Source organism: Paroedura picta, chromosome 4, assembly GCF_049243985.1.
Source record: "Paroedura picta isolate Pp20150507F chromosome 4, Ppicta_v3.0, whole genome shotgun sequence".
Taxonomy (NCBI): Eukaryota; Metazoa; Chordata; class Lepidosauria; order Squamata; family Gekkonidae; genus Paroedura; species Paroedura picta.
Window position 1 is genome coordinate 29,641,864 of NC_135372.1, and position 27,929 is coordinate 29,669,792.

At 47.3% G+C, this 27,929-nt stretch overlaps 2 protein-coding genes across 12 annotated transcripts in view; both read right to left on the reverse strand.

Annotated features, from left to right (window-relative positions):
- The window catches only part of MIER2 (MIER family member 2), a 32,043-nt gene extending 25,457 nt beyond the window's left edge, over positions 1–6,586 (reverse strand). For 3 of the 7 annotated variants that reach the window (XM_077332155.1, XM_077332151.1, XM_077332157.1), the window contains exons 1-2: positions 6,462–6,586; positions 1,900–2,056 (exon numbers count right to left, since the gene is read on the reverse strand). The gene's annotated coding sequence lies outside the window, so the exon portion shown is untranslated. Of the gene's footprint in view, positions 1–1,899; positions 2,057–5,636; positions 5,912–6,461 lie in introns of those variants that run through there. The other 4 variants (XM_077332153.1, XM_077332152.1, XM_077332154.1 and 1 more) reach the window with 4 other exon arrangements.
- Positions 6,587–9,847: 3,261 nt separating this feature from the next.
- The window catches only part of SPMAP2 (sperm microtubule associated protein 2), a 36,601-nt gene continuing 18,519 nt past the window's right edge, over positions 9,848–27,929 (reverse strand). For 2 of the 5 annotated variants that reach the window (XM_077336262.1, XM_077336263.1), the window contains exons 4-7: positions 21,321–21,387; positions 18,636–18,759; positions 13,210–13,294; positions 9,848–10,104 (exon numbers count right to left, since the gene is read on the reverse strand). In XM_077336262.1, coding sequence (XP_077192377.1) covers positions 9,920–10,104; positions 13,210–13,294; positions 18,636–18,759; positions 21,321–21,387 — 461 coding nt within the window. In that variant the 3' untranslated portion in view covers positions 9,848–9,919. Of the gene's footprint in view, positions 10,105–12,076; positions 12,212–13,209; positions 13,295–18,263; positions 18,328–18,635; positions 18,760–21,320; positions 21,388–27,929 lie in introns of those variants that run through there. The other 3 variants (XR_013230687.1, XR_013230688.1, XM_077336264.1) reach the window with 3 other exon arrangements.

Here is a 27,929-nt window from a genome sequence, read left to right on the forward strand (position 1 = left end):
GGAACTCTGCCTTCCTCCACGTGCTGCTTTTCTAACTTGAAACGGCTCCGTGGAGTCACATTAGCCCCACTGGGGAAGCGCCTGTGGAGCTAGAATTCCCAATGGAACAAAAGCAACTCCCAGAGGCTTCTTCCCAGTTGGAAAATCATACTTTTCAAATGCAGATAAGGCCCATGTGCACCTGGAAAGGACAGAACTCACCATGCATGTGCTACCAAAGGACCTATGCTCCACCCTATCTCAGCCTATATTTACTTACATCAGGGGTAGTCAAACTGCGGCCCTCCATCTGGAAGGCCGCAATTTGACTACTCCTGCCCTACATCTTTGGCATCATACAAGAGAGTTCATCTATCAGTGGTGCCTAACTTGCAGATTTATTTATCCATCTAAAGCATTTCTTAGCCAACTTTCTCCTTTGAGGAACCCAAGACCGCTTACAACATAAATAAAATTAACAAAAAAAACCCAACACACACACACACACACACACACACACACAACAGTTATAAAACCCAAGTCACAATTTAAAAACTCCAAGTGCTACTGCCAATAAGAACTTAATCCATCAAATCCGAGTCCTAAATAAAACCATCTACAACTGGTTCCTGAAGGTTGACCATGAGGGGGCCAGGCTAGGGTGACTATTATAAAGTTGTGGTACTACCATGAAAAAGGCCCTCTCCCATGTACTTACCAAGCAAGTATACTTTAATTGGTGGAACAAAAGTTCAAGTCCAACAGCACCTTTAAGACCAACATTTTATTCAGAAAATACCTTGAGTAAAACTTGGCTTGTCTTCAAGGTGCCACTGGACACAAACTTTATTCTGCTGCTTCAGACCACATGGCCACCTACCTGAATCTATCTTTAACTCAGGGGTAATCAAACTGCGGCCCTCCAGATGTCCATGAGCTACAATTCTTGCCAGCAAACGCTGGCAGGGGCTCATGGGAATTGTAGTCCATGGAATTGTAGTCCATGGACTACAATTCCTGTCAGCAAATGCTGGCAGGGGCTCATGGGAATTGTAGTCCATGGACATCTGGAGGACTGCAGTTTGATTTAATTGATGGAACAGTCAGGAGGACATCTTAATTCACAGTTAGGGTTGTGCGCTCCGGCATGCTTTGGCGATCACTGAAGCCCAAAGTGGCCAGCGCTGTGGCATGGAGCAGAAGGGCGCCGGCAGGGTGACAGCCAGCACCCACACGCTCTGCACCAGCATGCAGGTGTCAGCTGGTGTGCTGTCGCCGGTGCTGCCTTTCCCCTCCGCACTGCAGCGCTGGCCACCTTGGGCTTCAGTGATTGCTAAAGCAGCCGAAGCGCACAACCCTAGTAGGAATGTATGGGAGAAAATAAGATGGTTGGACACTGACGAGGTGCCCATTTCTGGGCAATGGCTGAGCAACATGACCACTTCTTGGCATTCTCTCAGCATCCTTTTCCCCCTACTAACACCACACGTTACTCTTTTATCTCCCTTCACCTGAACTCAGATCACCTTTCAATTGTATTATCCCCTCTCCACCATACTGTTCTTAACTATCTTTACATAATCTTTGGACATAACTACTTGTAGAGAAACCTGCAGGAAAGAGCTGCCCAACAAGCACAAGGCACACACTTCCAATGTGCACAGGTGCTACAGATGCAAAGCTGTTCACCTGGGAAGCAGAGTCAGGAATCAAACCCCCAAACAGACTGCGTCTTTAGGAAACAAAACACTGTACTGGAGTACCAAGGTTCAAGTGGGAATGCATGTTCATTGCCTACTAGGAAACCTTGCAGAGAGGACACTACCAGCTTAAAGCCGAGAGTTAACATGTGCAGCAATGCAATAGTCCCCAGTGTCTTATTAGTAACTGTGGATGTATGTTCATCAGAGACCATCTTACCTGCTGGCTGATAGAATCCAGTGGATACCCAGAACTGAAGTCAGGAACTGAGAGCACAGTCCAAGAGGAATCTCAGGTCTTTCCGCAAGGGGATCAAAAGAAAACACTGGTGGTTGGTAGGCAGGGCTGGAAAAATCCCAGTACCTGAAACGGTCACCTGGGTAGTTAAAAAGTTGACAACAATGTCTAGGGCTCTTCAACCATTTTCAGTTCTAAGCAGAGTGGCACACGGAAATGTAATGCACTTTTATTATATCAGTGACACTATTTTTAAGGAACTAAAAATATTTCCCCCACACCTGGTAATGAGACGTGAAACATGGAATGCAGTCAATTTTAACAAAGATTGAGTCCCATAGCACCTGAGGAATAGTCCATGCACTCAAAAGCTCACGCCTTGAATCAATCTTGGTTGGTCTTAAAGGTGCTACTGAACTCCTTTTTTGTTGTGCTACTTCAGACCAACACGGCAACCCACTTAAGTCAATTGTAAAACATTTTCAATGACAGCTCCAAGAAATCCAACTGATTCTGTTGGGAGGGATTTGGCTGATGCTCTTTATCGCTTGAATAATTGCAATTAGTGAAGCACCACCAGTCCAAACGAACTACGTGCAGGTGTCTTTTGAGACCTGATTCTGCTGACTTTTCCCTCTTCCACTCTGGAGCCTAGACTGGCTCTCCACCCCCACCAAGTGCACCTCTCAGCCCAGGATGATCCTGGCAAGAACTTCCATAAACTTCCATTTCAGATGATACTCGTGTTGAGGAATGATCTTTGCATACAACATATTCCGTGGTGCTGATGGTGGAGTTGTTAGTTTTCACTGCCTTCCAAACTCTACTGCCAAGCTTTCTTTTTGAGGTGATGCCAAACGTCATGGCCACCAAAACCAGATATTAGGCACAGGGCTCCATGAAACCCCTTCCCTAGAAAGGCCTGCCTCAATCCACAACTAATAACTCCTCCTTTCTAAGGAAAGGTGACGATTCCACTGATTTCACCACAGACCACCACCAGTGAGGAGGTTCTGTCCCAGTAGTGCCTCCTAGAGCTTGTTTTTCCTTAATATGTAAATCTGTACACTATTATTTTTAGATTACCCAGTGATATGCATAACCACGTTACTCAGAACAAACAGAAATCAGCCAAACAAAAGAGCCCATGCCGGCCCCCAACACATCACTGTGTTTCTAGTTCTATAAGGGCAGCCTTTGAGTGTGTAAGAAGGCTGCCAACTAAATTTCATCCCTGATAGGGAAGGAGACGGAACTGACATCAGATCAATCAACCATGCTTTGGCTCATTGCTGTATGGTTTGCTGCTCAGCCATAGATCCAAAACTGCTTTAACGACTATAGTGGTCAATCTTTGCCAGGAGACAATAGGGGCATACATTTCTCTTTGGATTCAATTGGACCTCTCAGTAGCACTTGATCACAATATCCTACTGGATTATCTTCATGCACTGGCAGAGGTAAATGGAATAGAAGGCATCTAGTATTAATCAGGTTGTGCATCTTGCTCTTTACATAAACTCAAAATCCATGTGTCAGTATTTTTTTCTAATTTTTTTCCGGAGATATTATTCCACTGTTGTTTAATATGACATTGCTGGGAGACACTGGCCCAGGGCTATCAATATTCTGACCATACTTAATTATGCTTTTCACTTAAATTGATACTGGATACATTTATTTATTTATTTGTTCAAGCAATTTATAGACCATCCCTCACTGTGTAATTTTGAGGTGGTGTACATAGAACCAGTGGGGAGTGGGGAAAGCACACCAAAACATTTGTAACAGTAAAAGGTAAAGGCATCCCCTGTGCAAGCACCGGGTCATTTCTGACCCTTTGGGTGACGCCTTCTAGCATTTTCATGGCAGACTCAATACGGAGTGGTTTGCCAGTGCCTTCCCCAGTCATTACCGTTTACCCCCCAGCAAGCTGGGTACTCATTTTACCGACCTCAGAAGGATGGAAGGCTGAGTCAACCTTGAGCCGGCTGCTGGGATCGAACTCCCAGCCTCATGGGCAGAGCTTTCAGACTTCATGTCTGCTGCCTTACCACTCTGCGCCACAAGAGGCTCTTTTGTAACAATATGAACCAGCAAAAAGATTTAACAGTTGCAACAATAACACCATTTGGGCGATCACAACAGTGAAGAAGAGATAGCCACCATAACAGCACTGGCTGGGGACATGCTGAGGGTCAAGCTGCCTGGGAAGGGACCAACTCTAGGGAGTCCCCGTCATCAGCCTTATCTGAAAGCCTGGTGGAAGAGCTTTGTTTTGCAGGCCCTATGGAACTGCTTGAGTTCTGATAAGGCCTTGATCTCATTGGGGAGTTCATTCCACCAAGCTGGGGCCATGGATGAGAAGACTCTAGCTCTGGTCAAAGCCAGTGGATTTCATTGGGGTCAGGGATCACCAGATGGTTGGAGTTGACAGAGCGTGTTGCTCTTTGGGGAACATAGGACGCAGGACGCTGACAAACAAACTGGGATGGATACAGACAAGATAGATACAACTGGCCACTCCACTGAAGGAGTGACCAGTTGAATATGATGGAGTTGCCTCCCAGGATTCAGGTGTGATCTTTGGTCTGCTCTTGGGTGGACTGTTGTTACAGGGGCATTTTAGAAGCTGAATTTGGAAGCTGCAGCTAATACAGAGTATCATTGCCAGTCTTATCATAAGAAGAAACTACCGATGTTATGATAGCCAGTGAGATATAGCAGTTAAGAACACCAGGATCAGACTAGCATCAGGTTCAAATCTTTCCTCTCCTCTGAAGCTTGCTAGGCATCTTAAGATAGCCACTCTCTCTCAGCAGCCTAATCTACCTCACAGGAGGATGAAGAAGAAGAGTTGGTTCTTATATGCCACTTTTCTCTACCCGAAGGAGTCTCAAAGTGGCTTACAATTGCCTTCCCTTTCCTCTCCCCACAACAGACACCCAGTGAGGCAAGTGAGGCTGAGAGAGCCCTGATATTACTGCAGAAGAAGAGTTGGTTCTTATATGCCACTTTACTCTACTTGAAGGAGGCACAAAGTGGCTTACAGTCGCTTTCCTCTCCCCACAACAGACACCCTGTGAGGGGGGTGAGGCTGAGAGAGCCCTGATATTACTGAAGAAGAGTTGGTTCTTCTATGCCGCTTTTCTCTCCCCAAAGGAGGCTCAAAGCGGCTTACAAGTGCCTTCCATTTCCTCTCCCCACAACAGACACCCTGTGAGGGAGGTGAGGCTGAGAGAGCTCTGACATTACTGAAGAAGAAGAAGAAGAGTTGGTTCTTATATGCCGCTTTGTACGATAAGGACCTTGCAGGAGTGAAAGAGCTGGTGAACTGGAGTTGCCTCTGCCTGTACCCTCAAACACTCCAAGATTCCAATAGGTTGCCCCCACAAGCGTTCCAACTGAGGTTCATTTCAGGAGTTTGATCCCATTTAACCTTCTCGATAAGTCTCTACCATTTCACATTTCCAGTTACTTTGGTCCCACCCATCCATCTCAGAAGTTTCCATATATCCCCAGCTATGCCACCGGCAGTTTTCTTTAAAAAATAACAGTGATTCCATAACCCCTTTCAGTGTGACCCCCAAAAAAGTTGTTGTGCCTTTCTCTGTATTCTGGATGCCCTTTGCAATGATCCAAGTTCCCCAGCCCTTCAGAGAGTAAACGCTTTGGTTTTCTTCACCCCGCCCCTCATTCCAGCTATAACCCCAAAATACTTTTTAAACCTCCAGCAGATTATTCTTCAGATTATTCCACTGCACACGCATTTAGAGAGTTGGCTGGATCCTTCCACCTTCCAGCATCCTCCACTCCATCCAAAATGCCAGTTGTTTGATCCCCATCACCTGCACCCCAGAGCCCTAATCACCCACACTTTGCCCTCTAGAATCCTCAGGGACACCGTCTTCACCGGCAGATCCCACACCGACCCTCCATAAATGTGCCCGTAAGTCACCACTCTTCGTTCTCTGTCTCTGCACCCCTAAATTCTTGATGCACCCCAATCTCTGCAGGCAATGCTCCCCATGCCGCTGCTGAGCCCCCCTGAAAAGTCTCTGCGGCTGGAAAGTTCCCCAAACTCCAGATGTTCCCAGCCCATCAGCAGCACTCCCCCAAGTCACTGAGGATCCCCCCTGACAACCCCCCAACAGTCACGTGGCACATCTCAGCCCCCCCCCCAAAAAAAACTCGAGCTGCTTCCTGCCCATCAGCAGCCACCCCCTCCCCCAGTCCCGCGGAAGCCATCCATGCCTCCCCCCCTCCGCTGCACGGCCCCTCTCACAGGCATCCCCACGGAGCCCCCCCCCTGCGCCCCCGCCGGGCCCCGAGCCTCCCCCCCAACTCCTGCAGCTCCACACCCATCCTCACCTGCCCGCCCCGTCCCGCATCTGGGCTGCCCCCCCCCTCAGACGCCCCCTCCTCCCAGGAGCCCCTCCAAAACCCAACGGCGGCCCCCTCCCCTCCCCATGCCTGCCCGGGGGGAGAGTCCGACCCCCTCCCCCCCCACACACACTCTCCCCCACACACACACACACACTCACCTCCGCCATAGCCCAGAGTGCGAACGGCCGGGGGGGGGGCGGAGAGCCCCGGATGTAGAGCCGCCCGCGGATTGGCTGCGACGCACGGGAGCGAGCGGGGAGGGGGAGGCGGAGGCGAGGCACAATGCGGGGCAGGGGGCGAGGTGGGGGGCGAGGCAGGTGAGGGGCGGGCGGAGGGAGGGAGAGTTAGAGAGGGAGGGGGCGGCGCCAGGGGGGCCAAGAGGGGCCGGGAGCGGGGAGAGGCGAAGCGAGGAGAGTGGAAGAAGCAGCGTCGGTGTTTATACCCCGCTTTTCACAGCCCGCGGGAGTGTCCAAGCGGCTTACAACCGCTTTCCCTTCCTCTCCTCGCAACAGACATCCTGGGAGGGAGGGGAGGCTGAGAGAGCCCCCGAGAGGAAATGCTCCGTGAGAACGGCACGATCAGGACTGCGACTAGTCATTCGGGAAGGATGTGTGAGGCAGGGGCGGGGACAACTGAGGTGGAATGTCTTGGGGGAGATAGCATGAGGGGTCGGGCGCTTTCGGGGCAATGAGGTAGAGGGGTGGGGGGGCAAAGAGCAAAGAGCAAAGGAGGGCGAGTGTAGGTAAAGTGGGGGAGAAATGTGGGGAGTTTCAAAAGGTAGGAGTGTGGGGCAAGGGCAGAGCTAAAGGGAAAATGTAGGGTGGAGAGAGCCGTGTGAGGGGAACACATGGGAGAGATGGGGGGATTGGAGGGAAAGTGGGTGGGAATAGCCAAACTGAGGGAGGGCTGAGGACAGGGCTGTGGGGTATACAAGGCAATCCAGAAAGTGAGAAAAAAAGTCAAAAAGGTGGAAGAGGATGGAGAGAGGAGCTGAATTCTTTTGTACTGCCAACCTAGCAACCGGAGCTAAGTTCCTGAACCAGCTGAGTCCTGAAGGGAAAAGTGCAAATGTCAAATGAATGAATCATCCCATAATTTCCTTGTGTCTTTTTCTGAAGTATCCAGGGTTGGCCAGTGCCCAGGATGGCAATAGGTAAGGCCTGTTTCATAAACCAAGAAGATGGAGTTCAGGCCTACTGGAAGAAAGTCACAGGTGCCTTGCCCTTCTGACAGGTGCACTGCCTTCTAATTCAAGATGCATGGAGGTTATGGCATTTGACCTATACTTAGTGGCACTTCAACTCTTCAGACAGGCTGGAGGAAAAGGAAAAAAATATCCCAGCTCTATAGAATATCGAATTCAGTCTTGGGTTCCATTATTCAAAAAGGATATGGACATCCAGATTGGGTTCACATGTGGAGTCCCACAGGGAGCAGTCCTCTCTCCTATTTTATTTAACATCTTCATGTGCCCTCTTGCTCAGCTGGTATGGAGGTTTGGGCTGGGTTGCCACCAATATGCAGATGACACCCAGTTCTTCCTCCTCCAACCTGATTCCCCCCCCCCCAAAACCTAAGCCAGATGCCTGGAAGAAGTGACGAAATGGCTCAAGCAGAGTCTTCTGAAGCTCAACCCTTCAAAGACGGAGGTCCTGCGGCTGGGTAAGAAGGGACCAAATAAACTTGGGGGTGATCCTTGATGCCTTCCTTTCCATGGAGGCACAGGTCACAAGAGTAGCGTGGCAGGCCTTCTACCACCTACGCCAAGATACTAGCGCCCTACTTAGCACCAGAACACCTAGCCACAGTGATCCATGCAACGGTCACCTCTAGACTGGACTTCTGCAACTCGCTCTACGCAGGCCTGCCCTTATCCTTGACCCGGAAAATGCAATTGGTCCAGAACGCAGTGGCCAGGATTCTCACCAATACACAGTGGAGATCTCACATCCGTCCTGTGTACTTCAACAACTCAACTGGCTTCCAGTTGAATTCCGGAGCAGGCTTAAGGTTTTGGTTCTTACCTTCAAGGCCATACGCAGTACCTAAGAGACCCTCTCTCCGCCTATATCCCCGAAAGGGCATTACGCTCTGCCACAGCCAACTGGCTAGTGATCCCTGGCTCCAAAGAAGTACATCGGTCTTCAATGAGGGCCAGAACTTTTCTGTCCTGGCCCCCACCTGGTGGAACGAGCTCCCTGAAGAGATCAGGGCCCTGGCCGAACTCCCAAAATTCCGCACGGCCTGCAAAAGGGAGCTCCTCCACCAAGCATTTGCTTGAGACTGTCAACAGGTCCCCCCTCAGACATCCCTCCATGGCCTGAACCAGTCTGTCCTCTTGGAGGCCTTGGCTGGGTTCCGTTCCTGTTGTATTGTTTATGATCACTGAAATTGCATTATTGGGCTGTTGTTATTGTATTTGTTTATGTTATGTACTAATTCGTTCCATGTATCCCCCATGTTGTATGTAAACCGCCCTGAGCCATATGGAGGGGCAGTATAGAAATCAAATAAATAAATTAAATAAATAAAAAATATTTACCCATCAATCGATAATTGCAGAAAACAAGTGGTGACTTTCATTGTGACTGAAGTGTGGCAGACAAAATGTCATAGACAACATTCATATTTTATATCATTCAAGCATTCAAATACTTTTCAATGCAGTCAGTTCACAGTTTCAGCTGTGTCATCAAGCGACAACAAAACCATACAAACACCAAAACAACTAGAAAATCCTAGAAATGAGAGTTCCTAAAAAAACGGGACATTTAGCCTATAAAATTAGGCTAGTTTTCAAACAGCCTGCACAAAAGATGTAGAATAATTGCATGAGATCAACATTTGGGCAAGATAAGCAGCAATGCTACTTTAAACAACGGGACAACTGGTCAGTATATAAATATAAATAAATACCTGGAAGCTTTGGAGGTGAAGCCAGGGGTGGTTGGGATTTGCATGGGGAGGGACCTCAGTGGAGTCTAATGCTATGGAGCCCACCCTACAAAGCAGCCAGACTAATCTCTGTTGCCTCGGGATGAACTATAATTCCAGGGGGTACCCAGGTCCCACCTGGAGGCTGGCATCCCTAAATGACTATTTAAAACTTACACCGTATTAAGTGGCTTCAATTTCAGGATTCGAACCATAGCTTTGCAAATGGATTTCATACTTTTAATTCATTTATTGTTCCAGCTAAAAATATGAAATTGCACATATACACCTATGTGGAGAATTCTTTATATTGTCCTTGATTAGGGAGTGCTAAGCATGCCTGACAAAGGTGACTGTGAGTGTGAATTGTGGGGAAGGATGGTAAAGTAGGATCTATTGAGGGAAATAAGATACTCCTGTAGAACCTGCTGTTAGTGTTCTTGTACTTGGCCCATTCTCCTTCTATCGTAAAATGCACTGCAATCAAAGGTAATAGATTCTTGATCTTCCAGGCACATGGGATAAAATCTGTTCCCTTTGCCCAGTATTGCACCCAACGACCAGAAGAAACAGCTTGACCCACCAATAAACCTCAGACCCAGGTCAGATCTCAGGGGCGCAAGATCCTTTAATGAATGGCCTAAATTGGTTGAGGGTCAAGAATGAGGAACAGCAATGTAATTTAAGCAACTCTGCTTCTCACAGAAGAGCTGATTTCAAGAATACGAGGACTAGGGACATACTGGAGAGCACTCTTGGAAATCTTGTATGGGTCACGTACATCAAGGGTGTAGATTCGGGGTTTGGAGAGTTCATCAAACTTTGCATTCCTAACCATCCCACGACTGACTCGTTTTCTTGGTTTATCTGCAACAAGCCAAAACAGAATGACAGGCTGAACTGGAGAAGGTCACAGGAAGCTTTCCTAAAGTTTCAGAAAGACTCTGCTGTTGTGCAGAATTTGTGCTTCCTGGTGCAAACCTAGGCTTGCCTCCAAAGAATCTCATGCCAGGATGCCTCACATGTTGAAGGGAAGGATCTCAGGCTTGGACCCCAGAGTTCATACTTCATTCTCAGAGAAATAGCAACTCTATGGATGCAGAGATACAATGATAGCAAAGAGCTTGCTTGCTGTTGATCAGCCTTGGCTTGCCAGAGTTTGCACCAAGACTGTGAGGGAGGGAGGACACCACAGCTAATTAAAAAAACCCAAAGAACTTCTACTTAAACTAATACTTTTTTTGATACAAGGCATTTCAACAGCTCAAAAAACTTCCATAGTATATTCATAAGAACCTTATGAGGCAAGTCAACATTATCCTGCCATAATAAAATCATAGTCCAAGGGTGCAAGCACCCTTCCTCAGCACTCGAAAGCTAATGCCTTGATTAAATCTTTGTTGGTCTTAAAGGTGCTACTGGACTCTGATTTAATTGTGCTGCTTCAGACCAACACGGCTACTCATTTGAAATTATCCTGCCATGTTAGCATTGGTGAGCGGGAATGGCTCACAAAGCAAGCTCATGGCCAGGAGGAGATTTGAACTTGGGTCTTTCAATCTTTAAGCCACGCCGCGTCGCGGATTAAATAAAAGAGTAAGGGCTGTTTGGGAGGAGTTAGGGTGGGCCCTGTCCGGGATAAAAACTTGGAGGGTCCAATCAGGAGCTGCGAAGCAGCTCCTGATTGGGTCCTCCGAGTGTCCATCCAGGCCCGAGCAGCCAATGGGGAGCCACGCTTTGCGCTTTGCGCGGCTCCCCATTGGCTGCTTCCCCCAGCTGCTTCCCCCGCCAGAAACTCATGCCACAGACTTAACTCGCTGCCAGCGCGGTGAGTCCTCCAGCTGGGGTACTCCTCCAGTTTCTCCTGGCTGCAGGGGCGGCCTCGCCGCGTCAGAGACGCGGCGAGGCCGCTCCAGCTGCCAGGAGAAGCTGCCGCCAGCCGCCTCCATTCCACCGATCAATGTTGCCGCCTCCCCCCGCCTGCCCAAGAGGGACCCGCTGCGTTGGCCAAGGGGCAGGGTACCAAAGACGGGAGAGATCACCCTGCCCACCGCTGAGGTGGGTTTCGCCGGCAGCCGCCTCTCCTTGGGCCGGCCCAACAACTTTCCCCGCGCCCCAGCCGCGTGCTAAGGAGTTCCAGTGCTGCCCCGACCCGCAGGCTCGCTTCCAGGCCGCTGCCCGCACGCTCGCTCCGAGCAGCCTGCTTGCGGCCGGGCCGCGACGCCGCAGAGGCCGCTTCCCGGCCTGCGGTGGCTCCTCCCTTGCCGAGCGCCACTATTGCCCACCGCACCGCGGCTCCTCTCCTCCGGCCCACCAACTGCACTCGACGACCATGGACGCATTGGGGGCAGCCGCACCCAGTGCAACCCCCCCGCTTTCCCGCCGTTGCCAGCCAGCCGCACCAGCACCAGCGGCTGCAGCATTGTCACCGTCGCTACCTCCACAGGCAGACCGTTACTTCTTGCCTCGGCCCCGGCCTGCGTACCTGCCAGCAGGCCGCGCCGCCACCCGCTGCCAGTAACCCTGCCTCCACCGTCACCGCCGCCTGACCCGGATGCACCCGCCACACCTTGCCATGGTAAGCCTCCCCACCACACTGCGTGCCTCAGCTAGCGCCCGCTGTATTTCTCCCACAGTGGGCTTATTTTCTAGTATATATATATATATATCCACATGTCCTCCTGCTGCACTTGGCTGGTAATAGGACCCTTCTCCAACCTGAGGCAACAGTGCTGGCGGCGCAGGGAGAGACCGGCTGCTTCGGGCGTCGAAGCGCCCAACCTTGGCCAGGGGTTACAGGATACTATCTTAAGTGAGTCAAAGGCAAGTAGAATAGGGATTGTTTTCTGTGGTTTACACTTTTAATTTCTTTTGTGCCACTGTCGTCTCTGATCAAACATGGTTTGCAGGTGTTTTCGCTCTCAACAAGAGATCAATGATCAGATTCCGCAGCCATTGTTCACTTTAGAAGACCCTGTGGAGGTGGTGGGGAATTAAGATCGTGCTTAGTCCTGCATAGAAATTCCCCCTGTCCTTCCTGAGTAGCTTATTTACTAAGTACAGTGGTGGTCAAACTGTGGCCCTCCAGATGTCCATTCGCTGGCAGAGGCTTGTGGGAATTGTAGTCCATGGGCATCTGGAGGGCCACAGTTTGACCACCTCTGTTGTAACCAATAAATAATAGTTGCTGAGTGGCAGGGTTTGGGGGGTGGGGGTGGGGATTCTACCTGGCAAATACCTTGAGTACTCTTGCTGTACTGCTTCAGCCAGTATTCCCCCACCACACTGGTATTTTAGAAATCAAAGTCCTTGGGAGACCTGTACAGAGGTTTCTTCTGATCTCATCTAGCCGAGCCTCATTACTGCATAACTGTGGGCAGTGGCAGCTCTGCCAGATCACTTTGGCTCACAAAAAAACAACAAGCGTTACTTCTGCACATTGGGTACAGATGTTAAGGCAGTGAGATAAGGGCTTCTCAGCTTGGAGGCAAAACAGGCCTTCTCCTCTTCCTTGATGTAGGCAAACAGAGTAGATGTGCTTTGCTGCAGAAATTACTTTGGGAGTGAACCATGGCTACTTGGAAAGTTAAAAGTGGTTGCATCTCTCAAGCGGTGCCTTCCCTTTGAGCTGAAGGAAAAGGCTTTGCAGTTGGCACCTGTGGCTTGATCGCTGGCAGCTTATCTCTTGGGGGCATAAGCAGCCACTCCCGGAACACTAAGCTGTGGGAAGGGAATCCTGGATGCCAGTGGGAGTCATCTTACAATGCCCAGAGGCACCAGTGTTTGTACAGCTATTCCCATGTTTCCCTTCTTCTAAAAATGAAAAAAAAAGAAGTATTATTTAGTGAGCAGCAAGGAACAGCAACCCCACCCAATATGTACCAAAATATCCCCAGAGAAGTGACAGCTAGGCAAGCACGGAGAACAAGCTTATGTGATTGTTAAAGAGAAGGGTGGAAACAGATCACTTACTGGGCAGAGTCGCTGGCAATTCCTTTGGTTTAGCGAGAAGATTTATTCGCTCAGAGGGAATGGCAGCCATTGCTCCTTTACTCACCTGAAGACAAGAAACAAGGGTATTGTATTCCATATATGATCTTGGGGCACCCCACACTCACTTGCGTTTCTTCTCCGCGGCAGTTAGGATTGGGATGTTTAGGGCTGATCCTGCGTTGAGCAGGGGGTTGGACTAGATGGCCTGTATGGCCCCTTCCAACTCTATGGTTCTATGATTCTAGTTATGGACACAGTGAAGAATGATGAATAGCATGGAGACGTGGACAGCCAAATTTGCCCCAGCAAATGGGGTTTGCTCATCTTCAGTGCCCGACTGTCAGAGTCAGGAACTCCAGGGAATGGTGGTTAAACTAACCAGCCTGCAATAAAGACAGCCCTGTTTAGGAGAAGCAATATGGAAGACAGAGAGGCTGGACTGGACGTGTGGAGCAAATGGACTTTCCTATGGTGGAAGCTCACAAGCAGGAATTAGGAGCAACTGAGTCAGAGGTGGACTACCTGAATGGAAGTTAGCGGGGAGGTGAGTTAACAGCATGAGGGCAGTAACAGAAAGAGGGCAACTCAGAAGATTTTTGGTGACTCCACAGACATGATTCAGGCACAGGCTAAAGTATCTACAGAAGCACCAAATACCTTTAAAAAATGCTCTAAGTGCCTCACAATAAAACAATATAAATGCAACGAAAATCAAATATAAATTAGGATTTAAATGATACTTAATAGCAATAAAATCAGCAGTGGATAGGGCCAAGTGTATCTACTTGAGGAAGATGTTCCAATGGTGGAGAGCCACAACGGAGAAGTCCCTGCTTCCAGTAGCTTCCTCACAGTATCCGAAGGCTGGGATACGCACAGTAAGGCCTCCAAAGATGATCGCCTTGAATGAGGAGGTTGATTTGGGAGAAGGTGGTTCTTCGGGTAGCAAGCCATTTGGTGGTGATGATCAACCCAAGTTCTTATCTGGACAGCCTCATCAAGGCTTATCAAGCCTACAGATCATTACGCCTCCCTTTTCATCCATGTAGGAACAAATAATACTGCCCAGAAGAACATGGAACATATTAAAAAAGACTTTGTGGATCTGGGGGAAAAGGTAAAGGACTTTTGAGCACAGGTTGTGTTTTCATCAGTCCTTCCTGTAAGGAGCCAGTTTGGTGTAGTGGTTAGGAATGCAGACTTCTAATCTGGCATGCCAGGTTCGATTCTGCACTCCCCTACATGCAGCCAGATGGGTGTCCTTGGGCTCGCCACAGCACTGATAAAACTGTTCTGACCCAGCAGTGATATCAGGGCTCTCTCAGCCTCACCCACCCCACAGGGTGTCTGTTGAGGGGAGAGGAAAGGGAAGGCAACTGTAAGCCGCTTTGGGATTCCTACGGGTAGAGAAAAGCAGCATATAAGAACCAACTCTTCTTCTTCTCCAGTGATATCAGGGCTCTCTCAGCCTCACCCACCCCACAGGGTGTCTGTTGTGGGGAGAGGAATGGGAAGGCGACTGTAAGCCGCTTTGAGCCTCCTTCGGGTAGGGAAAAGCGGCATATAAGAACCAACTCTTCTTCTTCTAAGTGGCTGAGGCATAGGAAAAGAGAGAAAAATTATGCAAGTAAATGACTGGCTACGTCAGTGTTGCCGACGGAAAGAGTTTGGATTTCTGGATCATGGTCAACGATGTTGATATGAGGCGCTATTATCAGGAGACGGCGTGCACCTCACAAGGGACGGAAAAAGTATTTTTGGGAGAACCCTTGCACACCTGGTGAAGAGGGCTTTAAACTAGACATAAAGGGGGAGTGAGACGTAAATTCAGAACGTGGTGTGATGGCAAGATCTGAAGATGAGAAGATCTCAGATCTACAGGGAATGTTACATAAGCAGGGAACTACTAGCTTACAAGGAAGTTCAAAAACCAAAACCATGAGGCACATGGTTTAGTTATATTTCAAGCAAGAAAAAGAATAGGGACACCATAGTACCACTGTGAGGACAAGAAAGTGAAATTATAACAGATGATGAAGAGAGGGCTGAACTGCTTAACTCCTTTTTCTCCTCAGTCTTCTCTAGTGAAGGAAATAATGAACAATGTGGCAAAAACGTAACACAACATGGGGGACAGGAATGGTGGCCTAGGATCACTGTTGGAGCAGTCCACAAACACCTAGGGGCTTTTTGCACGGCTTCAAAATCGCACAATGGTTGCCAATTGGAAACGCTATTGATTTGCCATAACGCACGACGTCGTAGACAATCTGCAACACTCCTGAAACCGATCAGCAAAAAGCGCTTCGTTGTAGCGCTTTCAGGGGAATCCCAAAAAGTGGATTCACCCTCCGGAAAGCGCTACACTCTTGCAAACAATCTGCAACACTAGCGATAAAGACCTGTGCGTTAACATTGTTGCGGTTTCTTCAAAGTCCCTCCTCCTGAGCCTGTCCTCCAAACTTCCGGCGAAGCGATCGCCATTTTTTTTTCTCCGAGCGAGCGGGGATAAACGCACCAGCGAGCCTCTTTCTGTTTAGAGGCTTCCCTGGCTTCAGTCCTTCACCTTTAGTCACTAAGCACAAACCACATAAAAGCCCGTTTGCTGAAATAAAGTCCCTTTATTTTTTACGCATTAATTCAGCCAAAAATCGGGCCCGTGAGAGGGGGGGGGGATTTTTTTTTTATCACTCGAGGCAGCGTGGCAACGATCATACGATCAAACGACAGCTCACATTAGGCAGCTGGATGGGTCTCTCCGTTGCAACGAATCTACACAGATTCGTTACAATGGGTCTGTTTTTTTTTAAAAAAAAACCTTTCTTAAAGGGAAAGGGGCTGTTTGGGAGCATGCTAACGGCTGCCCATTGGCTGCTTGACGGCCAGGGGCGGGACGAGCTTGGAAATAGCGCTTCCTTTTCTGCCGAGACCGGAAGCTGCGGGAAACGCTACAAAACGCAACTGGATTCCACTACAAAGGCAGGTATGCATAACGACGAATTCCACTATTTTAAATGGCAATTTTTCGTTCAGTGACCAATTTGCAACAAAGATCCTGGTGCGAAAAGCCCCCTAGTTTCTTTAAATGAAACAAAGTATACTGGGCCAGATGAACTGAGAAGAATAAGAATAAGAGTTGGCTCTTATATGCCGCTTTTCCCTACCCGAAGGAGGCAAAGTCACCTTCCCATTCCTCTTCCCTGCATCCAGGGGTACTAAAAGAACTTGCAGATGTCATCTCTGAACCTCTGTCCATTGTTTTTGACACTTCTTGGAGAACAAGTGAGGTGCCAGACAATTGGAGGCAGGCAAATGTTGTCCCCATCTTCAAGAAAGGGAAAAAGGAGGATCCGAGTAATTATCGACCCGTCAGCTTGACATCTGTAGCTGGCAAAATTTTGGAACAAATAATCACTCGGTCCTTGAGCAGCTGGAACAGAGAGCTGTGATTTCTAAGACTTGGCACGGGTTTTGCAAGAACAAGTCATGTCAGACCAACCTTATCTCTTTTTTCAAGAAAGTGACTACTTTGCTGGAACAGGGGAATGCCTTCAACATAGTTTTTCTGGATTTCAGTAAAGCTTTTGATAAGGTTCCACATAATATTCTTCTTTGCAAGTTGGTAAAATGTGGTATGGATCCTAATTCTGTCAGGTGGATCAATAACTGGTTGACAAATCGTACCCAGAGGATACTTGTTAATGGTTCAGCATCTTCTTGGAAAAGAGTGACAAGGGGAGTACCCCAAGGATCGGTCCTGAGGCTGTATTGTTCAACATATTTATAAATGATTTGGATGAGGGATTAGAGGGGATACTTATTAAATCTGCAGATGATACTAAACTGGGAGGGGTAGCAAACAGAACTGAAGACAGCAACAGAATACAGGATGATCTTGATAGGCTCGAGAAGTAGGCTAAACTGAATAAAATGAAGTTCAATAGGGACAAATGTAAAATTTTGCATTTAGGTAGGAAAAACCAAATACACCAATATAAGATGGGGGAGACTTGTCTTGGCAGTAGCATGTGTGAAAAGGATCTAGGAGTCTTAGTAGACCATACATTGAACATGAGTCAACAGTGTGACTCAGTGGCTAAAAAGGCAAATGAGATTTTGGGTTGTATCAAACGGAGTATCGTGTCCAGATCACGGGAGGTGATGGTACCGCTTTACTCTGCTCTGGTTCAGCCTCACTTGGAGTACTGTGTTCAGTTTTGGGCATCCTAGTTGAAGAGGGATGTTGACAAACTGGGACATGTCCAGAGGAGGGCAACCAAGATGGTGAGGGGTTTGGAGACCAAGACGTATGAAGAAAAAGTGGGGGAGCTTGGTCTGTTTAGCCTAGTGAGGAGATGACTGAGAGGGGATCTGATAACCATCCTCAAGTATTTAAAAGGGTGACATATGGAGGATGGAGCAGAATTGTTCTCTCTTGCCCCAGAGGAACAGACCAGAACGAATGGGATGAAATTAATTCAAAAGAAATTCCATCTAAACATCCGGAAGAAGTTCTTGACAGTTAGAGCAGTTTCTCAGTGGAACAGGCTTCCTCGGGAGGTGGTGGGTTCTCCATCTTTGGACTTTTTAAAACAGAGGCTGGATAGCCATCTGACGGAGAAGCTGATTTGTGAAGGTTCAAGGGGGTGGCAGGTTACAGTGGATGAGTTGTGAGTGGATGGGTTGTGAGTGTCCTGCATAATGCAGGGGGTTGGACTAGATCAGGGGTAGTCAACCTGTGGTCCTCCAGATGTTCATGGACTACAATTCCCATGAGCCCCTGCCAGCAAACACTGGCAGGGGCTCGTGGGAATTGTAGTCCATGAACATCTGGAGGACCACATGTTGACTACCCCTGGACTAGATGACCCAGGAGGTCCCTTCCAGCTCTACGATCTCCCTGTGATTGGCAGCCAACAACGTCACGTGACAGCAGGGATACCCATGATGGCCACATGACACATAAGTGTTTTGTACTATAACATGACAAGAACACCTCAACATAAGGACATCATTTTCAGCAATGCCCCCACCTCATCAGTAATGTGTGGTTCTAACATCGGCCGTTGTATCTGTTCTGTCCCTCAGCTTGGTAATCTGGAAGCAAAAACAACTGAAGCTGTGTAGACAGTCAACCTTTTACGTATTTAAAAGAGTTCCGCTCGCTCACCCTTCATTCGAATCCCACTTTCCAGAAAGATTAGCCACTGTCACTGACAGCGAGAAGATATTTGATTCAGAGGCCTCTGTGATATCTAAAGATAGTTTCCACTTGGATCATCGAGAGCACGTGGAAGCCCAACCACAGGGGAGCTCGGACAGCAATCTCATTGCCAGGATTAGAATAAGGCCACTGGGTTTTAGGCAGACAGGAAAGGAGGAAGACTGACAAAAGATCTGCGCACCGAGTACAGTGGACGGCTGAATTCCCAGCCATCTGCACAAGGGCGAGGCTCTGCCAGTTCCTTCAACCTGGGCGATGCCTTGGCTTTCATAGCTGCTCTTGTCACACGCCATTCTGAGCTAGATCTGGGGACAGCAAAGGAAAAGATACCAAAAGTAAACTCACAAGCTCATTGAAAACAACAACAACAACAACAACAACAATACCCTTCATGCCCATCTGCTAAAGGTGATTGCCTGCAAGTGTACGACAAAGAAGGTGCTACAATACAACCTTCAGAACAGGGTTCCACAGCATTTTGCACGGGAGCATGAATGCTAAAATGAAAAGGGGCTATGCTTTTCTGGTAACTTGCTATCCTTATATATGTGAGGACAGGTTTCTCTAGCAAGGGAAAGGCCCTTCAGACTTGTTTTACAGCCACAAGACTTGTTGGTTCAGATGGCTTCTGCCTTGCTACTAAGCCTTATAAACTCAAGTGTAACATGGGAAGAAGTGGAGAACCATATCTGTGCTGCCTGTGGAAGGGGGGGAGATAAGCCGATAAATATGGGCAACAGACAAAATAAAACTATCAATAAAATCCACAAGCCTAGGTGAAATTGCATCAGCAGAAGGCAGCAATCTGCAGTCCCATTAAACAGGGGGGCTGGAAGCTTTACTTCAGAAGGTCAACAAAGTAGACCTATCTGAAGGAATTCCAAAGCAACTTACAAAGACCTTGCCAGGCACTTCTTCAGGCTGCTGCGGCCACTTTTCAACCCCCCCCTTCCTCTTAGGGATGGGAATTTGTGCTGTGCTCTGCTTCCCCTGCTCCTTTGAAATGGTAAACTGGTAGATTTGTGTAGCCCCGATACTGCCATATGGCCAGCCGCTCCCAGCCTGATTGTCTCCAGTGTTCGCACCCGGCTAGGATCAAACCCTTCCCCCATGGGAAAGGTTCTCCCCCACTCCCGGAAAAGTGGGGGGGGGGGGAGCCTAATTGTGTATCTATAAAGCCTAGGTCTGACCTCAGTGCTTTATTGCAGCAAATTTTTCTGTTCCACGTATGACCTTGGCAAGGTGATCTGCCTGTGTGTCTTTTATTCAATAAACTAACTTTTGGTTAAATGCTGAGTCATGGTATTGGCTGTGTTGGAGTAAGGGTTTCACAGCTGCACTGGCTTAAGGTTCGTGACACACCTTTCCTTTCCTCTCCCCACATTAGACACCCTGTGAGGTAGGTGAAGCTGAGCTGTTGTTGTTGTCAAGCCATTCAGTTGTGTCCCACTTGGCATTCCCACGGCACGGCTGTCACCATGACCCCCAGTCCTGCATCACCTCCCTCAGCCATGCCATGTTCTGGTCAGTGTCCACCCTTCATTGTGTCCAACCACCATCCCCTTTGTCGGTGTGGTTTCCTTTTCCCACTGACCAATCCTAGCATAATTGCTTTCTCCATTGAGTTGGATTGCTTGATATGGCCAAAGTAAGTGAGCCGGAGTTTCATGATTTTGCCTACCGATGATATAGTCTCTATAGGTAAAACTTTACCTAATGATGTCTGAATCATTGGTTGTGCCGTGGATATCCACTCTTGAGAAAAAACTTTGCTCATATGGTCTATCCAAACAGTTAATACTGTCTCTGGGTTTCAACCGAGCAAAGGAAACGATAAAACAAAGAATCCTAGATATCCATCGCCAACAGGATTTCAATCAAGTAAAAAAATCCACTTTTTCTAATGCCTCCACTTAATAATTTGAGGCCATTACCTTATTTATCTAATCTTGTTTTCCCAGAACATAGGTGATCATTTACTCTCTTATGATATAACATGCTCCCATCCGCTTTTAGGGAAGGCTTATTAAAAAAAATACCCATCTGTGATCGTTTATGCATCTGCCAGGATGGGAGCATTGAGACATCTGAACATGTATTACTCCAGTGTAGGCTATACGATCAATTCAGGGGAGAACTTATATCTTCCCTACACAATAAGCCCAACTCAGGCAATCACAGACATGTTGTCAGACAAAAGCACAGAAATAACTTCTGTTGTGGCCAGATTTGCTTGGAGAGCTATCAAAACAAGGAAGAGCTGGTTGGATTCGGAGCAACTTAGGTAGAGATAGTCTCAATTGCTTGAGATAATGCTTGTGAGTTTTAAAACCAGAATGATTCTTATAGCTGGAATGTTTTTATCTTTTATAATATTTAAGTTATCAATGATTCTTTTATCTTGTTAATGCCAGATGTTTTTATGTACCTTGTAATTTGACTACTGGTCTAGTACCATAATAATAAAGAGCATTTCCTTGTTTGTGACTTTTGCTGTCCTTGTAGCCTGCAGAAGCCTTCTCCAACACTAGAGTTCAAATGAATTGATTCTTCTGTTCTCCAATTTTGTCATTGCAAAACCAAAAAAGGAAACCAAAACCCAACCCAAACAGAAAGTCAGGAACCCAAAGGTTGAGCTGTAACAACAATATTAAAAATCTTTACAAATATTTATTAAACAACGCGGGCTCATGGGAATTGTAATCCATGGACATCTGGAGGGCTGCAGTTTGACTACCCCTGATACCTTCACATACACACTAAAAAAGTTAATTTAGCATTTTAGCCATGTCTCCCTCACACATCCGCAACAGGGTTTCTTTCATGGTTGTTTGATCAAAGTTTGTCAGACTAATCTCTTTCCCACCTGTCTTCTTTGAACGCTGGATCAACCTTTTTGGCTTGAGACAGCTCTTCTTGCCTGGGAGTTAAGTCTGCAGAAGAGAGAGATCAGGATGTGAACATTGTGCCATGATCAGGAATGTGGCTGGAACACTACAGAGACATCTGATTGTGGATTGTGCAATTTATTAATTGACCCTGAATGTTTGCCTTCTGAAGACAGATTCAGGTGGGTAGCTGTGTGGGTGTGAAGCAATAAAACTTAGTCCAGTGGTACCTTTAAGATCACCAAAGTTTAAATCTGGGTATATGTTTTCAATGTGCATGTATACACATTAAATTAAACTTTTGTTGGTCCTACAGGTGCTACTGGACTCCACCTTTGTTCTGTTTGCCACATGGGGCCTGAAAAGGTTCTTTGCAGGTACAAAATACAAAACTCCCTTGAGGTACACTGCAGGTCTATATAGCCCAATTTGATAGGCAGCAGAACTCATTTCCCAACACCTGTGACATGGGATGCTGTAACTGGAGGTATTTTGTAGGCTTTCACCTGAATATCTGCCATTGTCTTTCTGACATGGACTCTTGATTTATTAAGCTTTCTATTCTCTACTCTGCTGAGCACAGGTTGTCTGACCGAGAAATGTCTTTCCTGGCATTTGCTAACAGATTCCTTAATTGGAGATTTTAGGTGCTGAACCTGCATCCTTTCGCATGCAAGGGAAGGCACTCTACGCAGAGCTATAAAAGCAAGGAGTGCGAACACAAGAAGCTCTTCTATATGAAAAGTCAGATCTGCTAGCTCCTCATTATGACCTGAAAGATATTACCCAGATACTGAACTTGGTCCATTCAGCCTGCAGACACGTCTTTTCTTTGTACTAGAATTTCCACTGAAGTCATATCAGATCATAGAGTCCTAGGAATTAAGCCCAGTGGTTTATATGCTCTATCATCTTGCATGCAGAAGATCCTAGATCCAGTCCACAATGTGGCTTCCTTCGTGTAGAAACTGTACTTCCTTACGGATCCTGATAAAGACAGGTACTATACAGGTACTTCAGTTCCCCCCACACTGGGGGGGGGGGCTTGTAACTACTCAGGAGAGCCCCTCCTGAGTGCATGGGGAAAGGACTAAGCCATTCCACCCACCGCTGGAACTCAAGTCTGAATCGTCCTGCCTGACAGCTCTATATGTAGGCTTGTTAGTCCTTTCTTTCTAGGGCCTAGTCTGCACGCAATAGATAATGCACTTTCAATGCACTTTAGAAGTAGATTTTCCTGTTCTGGACCGTTTATGCACTGGAAACTTCACTGCCCCAGCTTCCATGCAAGAACACAAATTGGGGGCGGATGAGGTTCACCGGGCCAAATGCTCCCCCATGTGGGTGCAGGAAGAGGTGGGGCAACCTGCCATGACTAAAACTCCAGCCTGCAGCCCAGCATGAAACCTCCAGTGCATAAACGGTCCTGCACAGGAAAATCCAGCTGCCAAAGCACATTGAAAGTGCATTATCCTATGTGTGCAGACTAGGCCCTGGCCCAGTTTTAAAGAGAAGCCAGAAAACTACATGTTGCTAAGTTTCTAGTCCTTTTGATCCTAGAGGAAGAACACAATATTATACAAATGAGCACCCACTCAAATCAGCACACTGCATTGGCCAACCATTGGCCAAGTATTTAAAAGAGTGTCATATGGAGGATGGAGCAGAATTTTTCTCTCTTGCCCCAGAGGGACAGACCAGAACAAATGGGATGAAATTAATTCAAAATAAATTACATCTAAACATCCGGAAGAAGTTCCTGACAGTTAGAGCGGTTTCTCAGTGGAACAGGCTTCCTCGAGAGGTGGCGGGTTCTCCATCTTTGGAAATTTTTAAACAGAGGCTAGGTAGCCATCTGACAGAGAGGTTGATTCTGTGAAGGCTCAAGGGGGTGGCAGGTCACAGTGGATGAGCAATAGAGATGTGAGTGGCCTGCATAGTGCAGGGGGTTGGACTAGATGACCCATGAGGTCCCTTCTAACTCTATTATTCTATGACTAGGGGCAAAGCCCGTTGTCTCCAAGAATACAACGGGTGCTAGAGCTTGACAGTGGGAAGAGGAAGGGGAGGAGTTGTCCAGTCTGTAATGGCATGGGTTGAATGTGTGTGTTGTGTGGGAGGTTGTGGTGGCGTGGTGGCAAATGAGGGCATGGGTGTGGAGATATGAGTGTTCAGAACCTGTGGTGTGGAATGTTCGTTGAGTGTGGGAGAGGACTGACCTTTGGGAATTTTGGCATAGTGGTTACAGATGAGCTTTCCAGAGCCATGTCCTCAGATATGTGAATGGAAAATCAGACTGGAGACTCTTCTTAGGGGAAGATTAGGGGAAGATTACATGGCAACCAATTCCCCCCAGTTCTGTGTCATTTCCCTTCTTGTGTGAATTAGGCCACATGCACCAAAATGCCCCTCTGCCACACATGGGGTAGTCACAGTACACAGGCGTCCACTCTGTTCCTTCTTCTCCATTTTTTCACTGTTGATAAAATGTTATGTCCCCCTTCAAGGATCGCTGCCTTGTTGTGGCAAGGGGGCTTGCGTAGTTCAGTGAAGCTATGAGCTATGCCGTGCAGGGCCACCCAAGACGGACAGGTCATAGCTGAGAGCTCTGACAAAAGGTGATCCACTGGAGAAGGCAATGGCAAACCACTCCAGTATCTTTGCCATGAAAACTCTATGGACAGTTCCAATAGGCATAACGATATGACGCTGGAAGATGAGCCCCTCAGGTCGGAAGGTGTCCAATATGCTACTGGGGATGAGCAGACGGCTAGTACGAGTAGCGCCAGAATGAATGAAGCGGCTGGGCCAAAGCCGAAAGGACGCTCAGTTGTGGAAGTAACTGGTGGCGAAAAGACAGTCCGATGCTGTAAAGATTTTTATTCCATAGGAACCTGGAACGTCAGATCCATGAATCAAGGCAAGCTGGACGTGGTTAAACAAGAAATGAGAAGACTGAACATCGACATTTTAGGAATCAGTGAACTAAAATGGATAGGAATGGGTGAATTTAATTCAGATGACCATCAGGTATACTACTGTGGACAAGAATCTCGCAGAAGAAATGGAGTAGCATTCATAATCAATAAGAGAGTAGGAAAAGCAGTCTTGGGATACAATCCCCAAAATGACAGAATGATCTCAGTTCGAATCCAAGGCAAACCATTCAACATCACAGTGATCCAGGTCTACGCCCCAACCACTGCTGCTGAAGAGGATGAAGTTGATCAGTTCTATGAAGCCCTACAACACCTTCTAGAAGCAACGCCCAAAAATGATGTGCTTATCATCATGGGGGATTGGAATGCTAAAGTAGGAAGCCAAAAGATAACCGGGATAACAGGCAAGTTTGGCCTTGGAGTACAAAATGAAGCAGGGCACAGGCTGGTAGAATTTTGTCAAGAGAATACAATGGTCATAGCAAACACTCTTTTCCAGCAACCCAAGAGACGACTCTACACATGGACATCACCAGACGGTCAACACAGAAATCAGATTGACTATGTGCTCTGCAGCCAAAGATGGAAAAGTTCTATCCAGTCAATAAAAACAAGACCAGGAGCTGATTGTGGTTCAGATCATGAGCTTCTTGTTGCAAAATTTAGGCTTAAATTGAAGAAAGTAGGGAAAAGCACTAGGCCACTCAGGTATGAACTAAATCATATCCCTGACGAATACACAGTGGAGGTGACAAATAGATTTAAGGAATTAGATCTGATAGACAGAGTGCCTGAAGAACTATGGACAGAGGTTCGCAACATTGTACAAGAGGTAGCAACTAAAACCATCCCAAAGAAAAAGAAATGCAAGAAATCAAAATGGCTGTCTGAGGAAGCTTTACAAATAGCTAAGGAGAGAAGGGAAGTGAAAGGCAAGGGAGAAAGAGAAAGATACACCCAACTGAATGCAGAATTCCAGAGAAAAGCTAGAAGAGATAAGAATGCCTTCTTAAATGAACAGTGCAAACAAATAGAAGAAAACAATAGAATGGGGAGGACCAGAGATCTTTTCAAGAAAATTGGAGATATGAAGAGAACGTTTCATGCAAAGATGGGTATGATAAGGGACCAAAATGGTAGGGACCTCACAGAAGCAGAAGAGATCAAACAAAGGTGGCAAAATTATACAGAAGAACTATACAAGAGCGAGCTTAACATCCCTGATGACCACAATGGGGTAGTTACTGACCTGGAGCCAGACATCCTGGAATGTGAAGTCAGATGGGCCTTAGGAAGTCTGAGCAACAATAAAGCTAGTGGTAGTGACAGCATTCCAGTTGAACTATTCAAAATCTTAAAGGACGATGCAGTAAAAGTGCTACACTCAATATGCCAGCAAATTTGGAAAACTCAACAATGGCCACAGGATTGGAAAAGGTCAGTTTACATTCCAATCCCAAAGAAGGGCAATGCCAAAGAATGTTCAAACTACCGCACCATCGCACTAATTTCTCATGCTAGCAAAGTTATGCTCAAAATCCTACAAGCTAGGCTCCAGCAATATGTGGACCGAGAACTTCCAGAAGTACAGGCAGGATTTCGAAGAGGCAGAGGAACTAGAGATCAAATTGCCAACATACGCTGGATCATGGAGAAAGCTAGGGAGTACCAGAAGAACGTCTACTTCTGCTTCATTGACTATGCTAAAGCCTTTGATTGTGTGGAGCACAACAAATTGTGGCAAGTTCTTGAAGAGATGGGAATACCAGAGCATCTTATTTGTCTCCTGAGAAATTTATATGCAGGTCAAGAAGCAACAGTGAGAACTGAACATGGAATCACTGACTGGTTCAAAATTGAGAAAGGAGTTCAGCAAGGCTGTATACTGTCGCCTTGCCTATTTAACTTGTATGCAGAGCACATCATGAGAAATGCGGGATTAGAGGAGTCACAAATTGGGATCAAGATTGCAGGGAGAAATATCAACAACCTCAGATATGCAGATGATACCACTCTAATGGCAGAAAGTGAAGAGGAACTAAAGAGCCTGTTGATGCGGGTGAAGGAGGAGAGTGCCAAAGTTGGCTTGAAACTCAACATCAAGAAAACAAAGATCATGGCATCCGGCCCTCTCAATTCCTGGCAAATAGAAGGGGAAGAAATGGAGATAGTGACAGATTTTATTTTCCTGGGCTCCAAGATCACTGCAGATGGGGACTGCAGCAAAGAAATTAAAAGACGCTTGCTCCTGGGGAGGAAAGCTATGACAAATCTAGACAGCATCCTAAAAAGCAGAGACATCACCCTGCCAACAAAAGTGCGTTTAGTCAAGGCTATGGTCTTCCCAGTTGCAATGTATGGCTGCGAAAGTTGGACCATAAGGAAGGCCGAGCGTCAAAGAATTGAGGCTTTTGAACTCTGGTGCTGGAGAAGACTCTTGCGAGTCCCTTGGACTGCAAGGCGAACAAACCAGTCAGTCCTAGAGGAGATCAGCCCTGACTGCTCTTTAGAAGGCCAGATCCTGAAGATGAAACTCAAATATTTTGGCCACCTCATGAGAAGGAAGGACTCCCTGGAGAAGAGCCTAATGCTGGGAGAGATCGGGGGCAAAAGAAGAAGGGGACGACAGAGAATGAGGTGGATGGATGGAGTCACTGAAGCAGTAGGTGCAAACTTAAATGGACTCCGGGGAATGGTAGAGGACAGGAAGGCCTGGAGGATCATTGTCCATGGGGTCGCGATGGGTCGGACACGACTTCGCACATAACAACAACAACAAAAATGTTATGTGTCCACATGCTTCTTTCATGGTTGCTTCTTTCATGGTTGCTCCTTAGAAGAACGGATTTTTGTACCCTGTTGCTTACCCAAAGGAGTCTCAAAGCGGTTTACAAACACCTTTTCCATTTGTCTCTCCACAATAGTCAACCTCTGAGGTATGTGGGGTTGTGAGAGATCTGAGAGAACTGGGGATGGGCTGCAGTGACCCAGCAGGCCTCAGGTATCTCAAAGCATTTTTTAGTCATCTTCCCTTTCTCTCCCCATAGCAGACTCCCCATGAGGGAGGTGGGGTAGCGAGCCTCACAGAGAAGCTGGCAACCCTAAGAGGAAGACTCTCTGTGCACAGCAGTCTTGAGTAAGGTTTTTTATACTGTTTTTTTATTTGTCAGGCCAAGGTTATTTGCTAGGCCAGTAAGTCATTTCAGTTACCATGTGTCTCCAGACATTTACTTGTTCTCTATTTACAGTTTCAGGCTGTAAATATTTATTTAGATCTTCCTGCACTTTCCAGACTCACAGGACTGATGCTGGTCTGCCTGTCTGTGCCCCAGAATACAAACAGTGGCTGGTAAGGGCTGGCCATAACCCATAGGCCAGGAGGGATACCCCTGCGCCACTCCCTACCAACTGCAGGCAAAAATGGCTCCTTTGAAGGCTGGACTCTGAGGCATTGTACGATTTTGAAGTCCCACCTCCAAACCTCCAGGAATATTTCCAACTCAGGGGTAGCCAACCTCCAGGTGGGGCCTGGAGAGCTCCTGGAATTACAGCTCACCTGCAAAGTATAAAGATCAGCTCCCCAGGCAGAAAGAGCTACTTTGGACAGAGTTGTGGTAAGAAACATTTAAGGCCTCCCACACAAGTTGT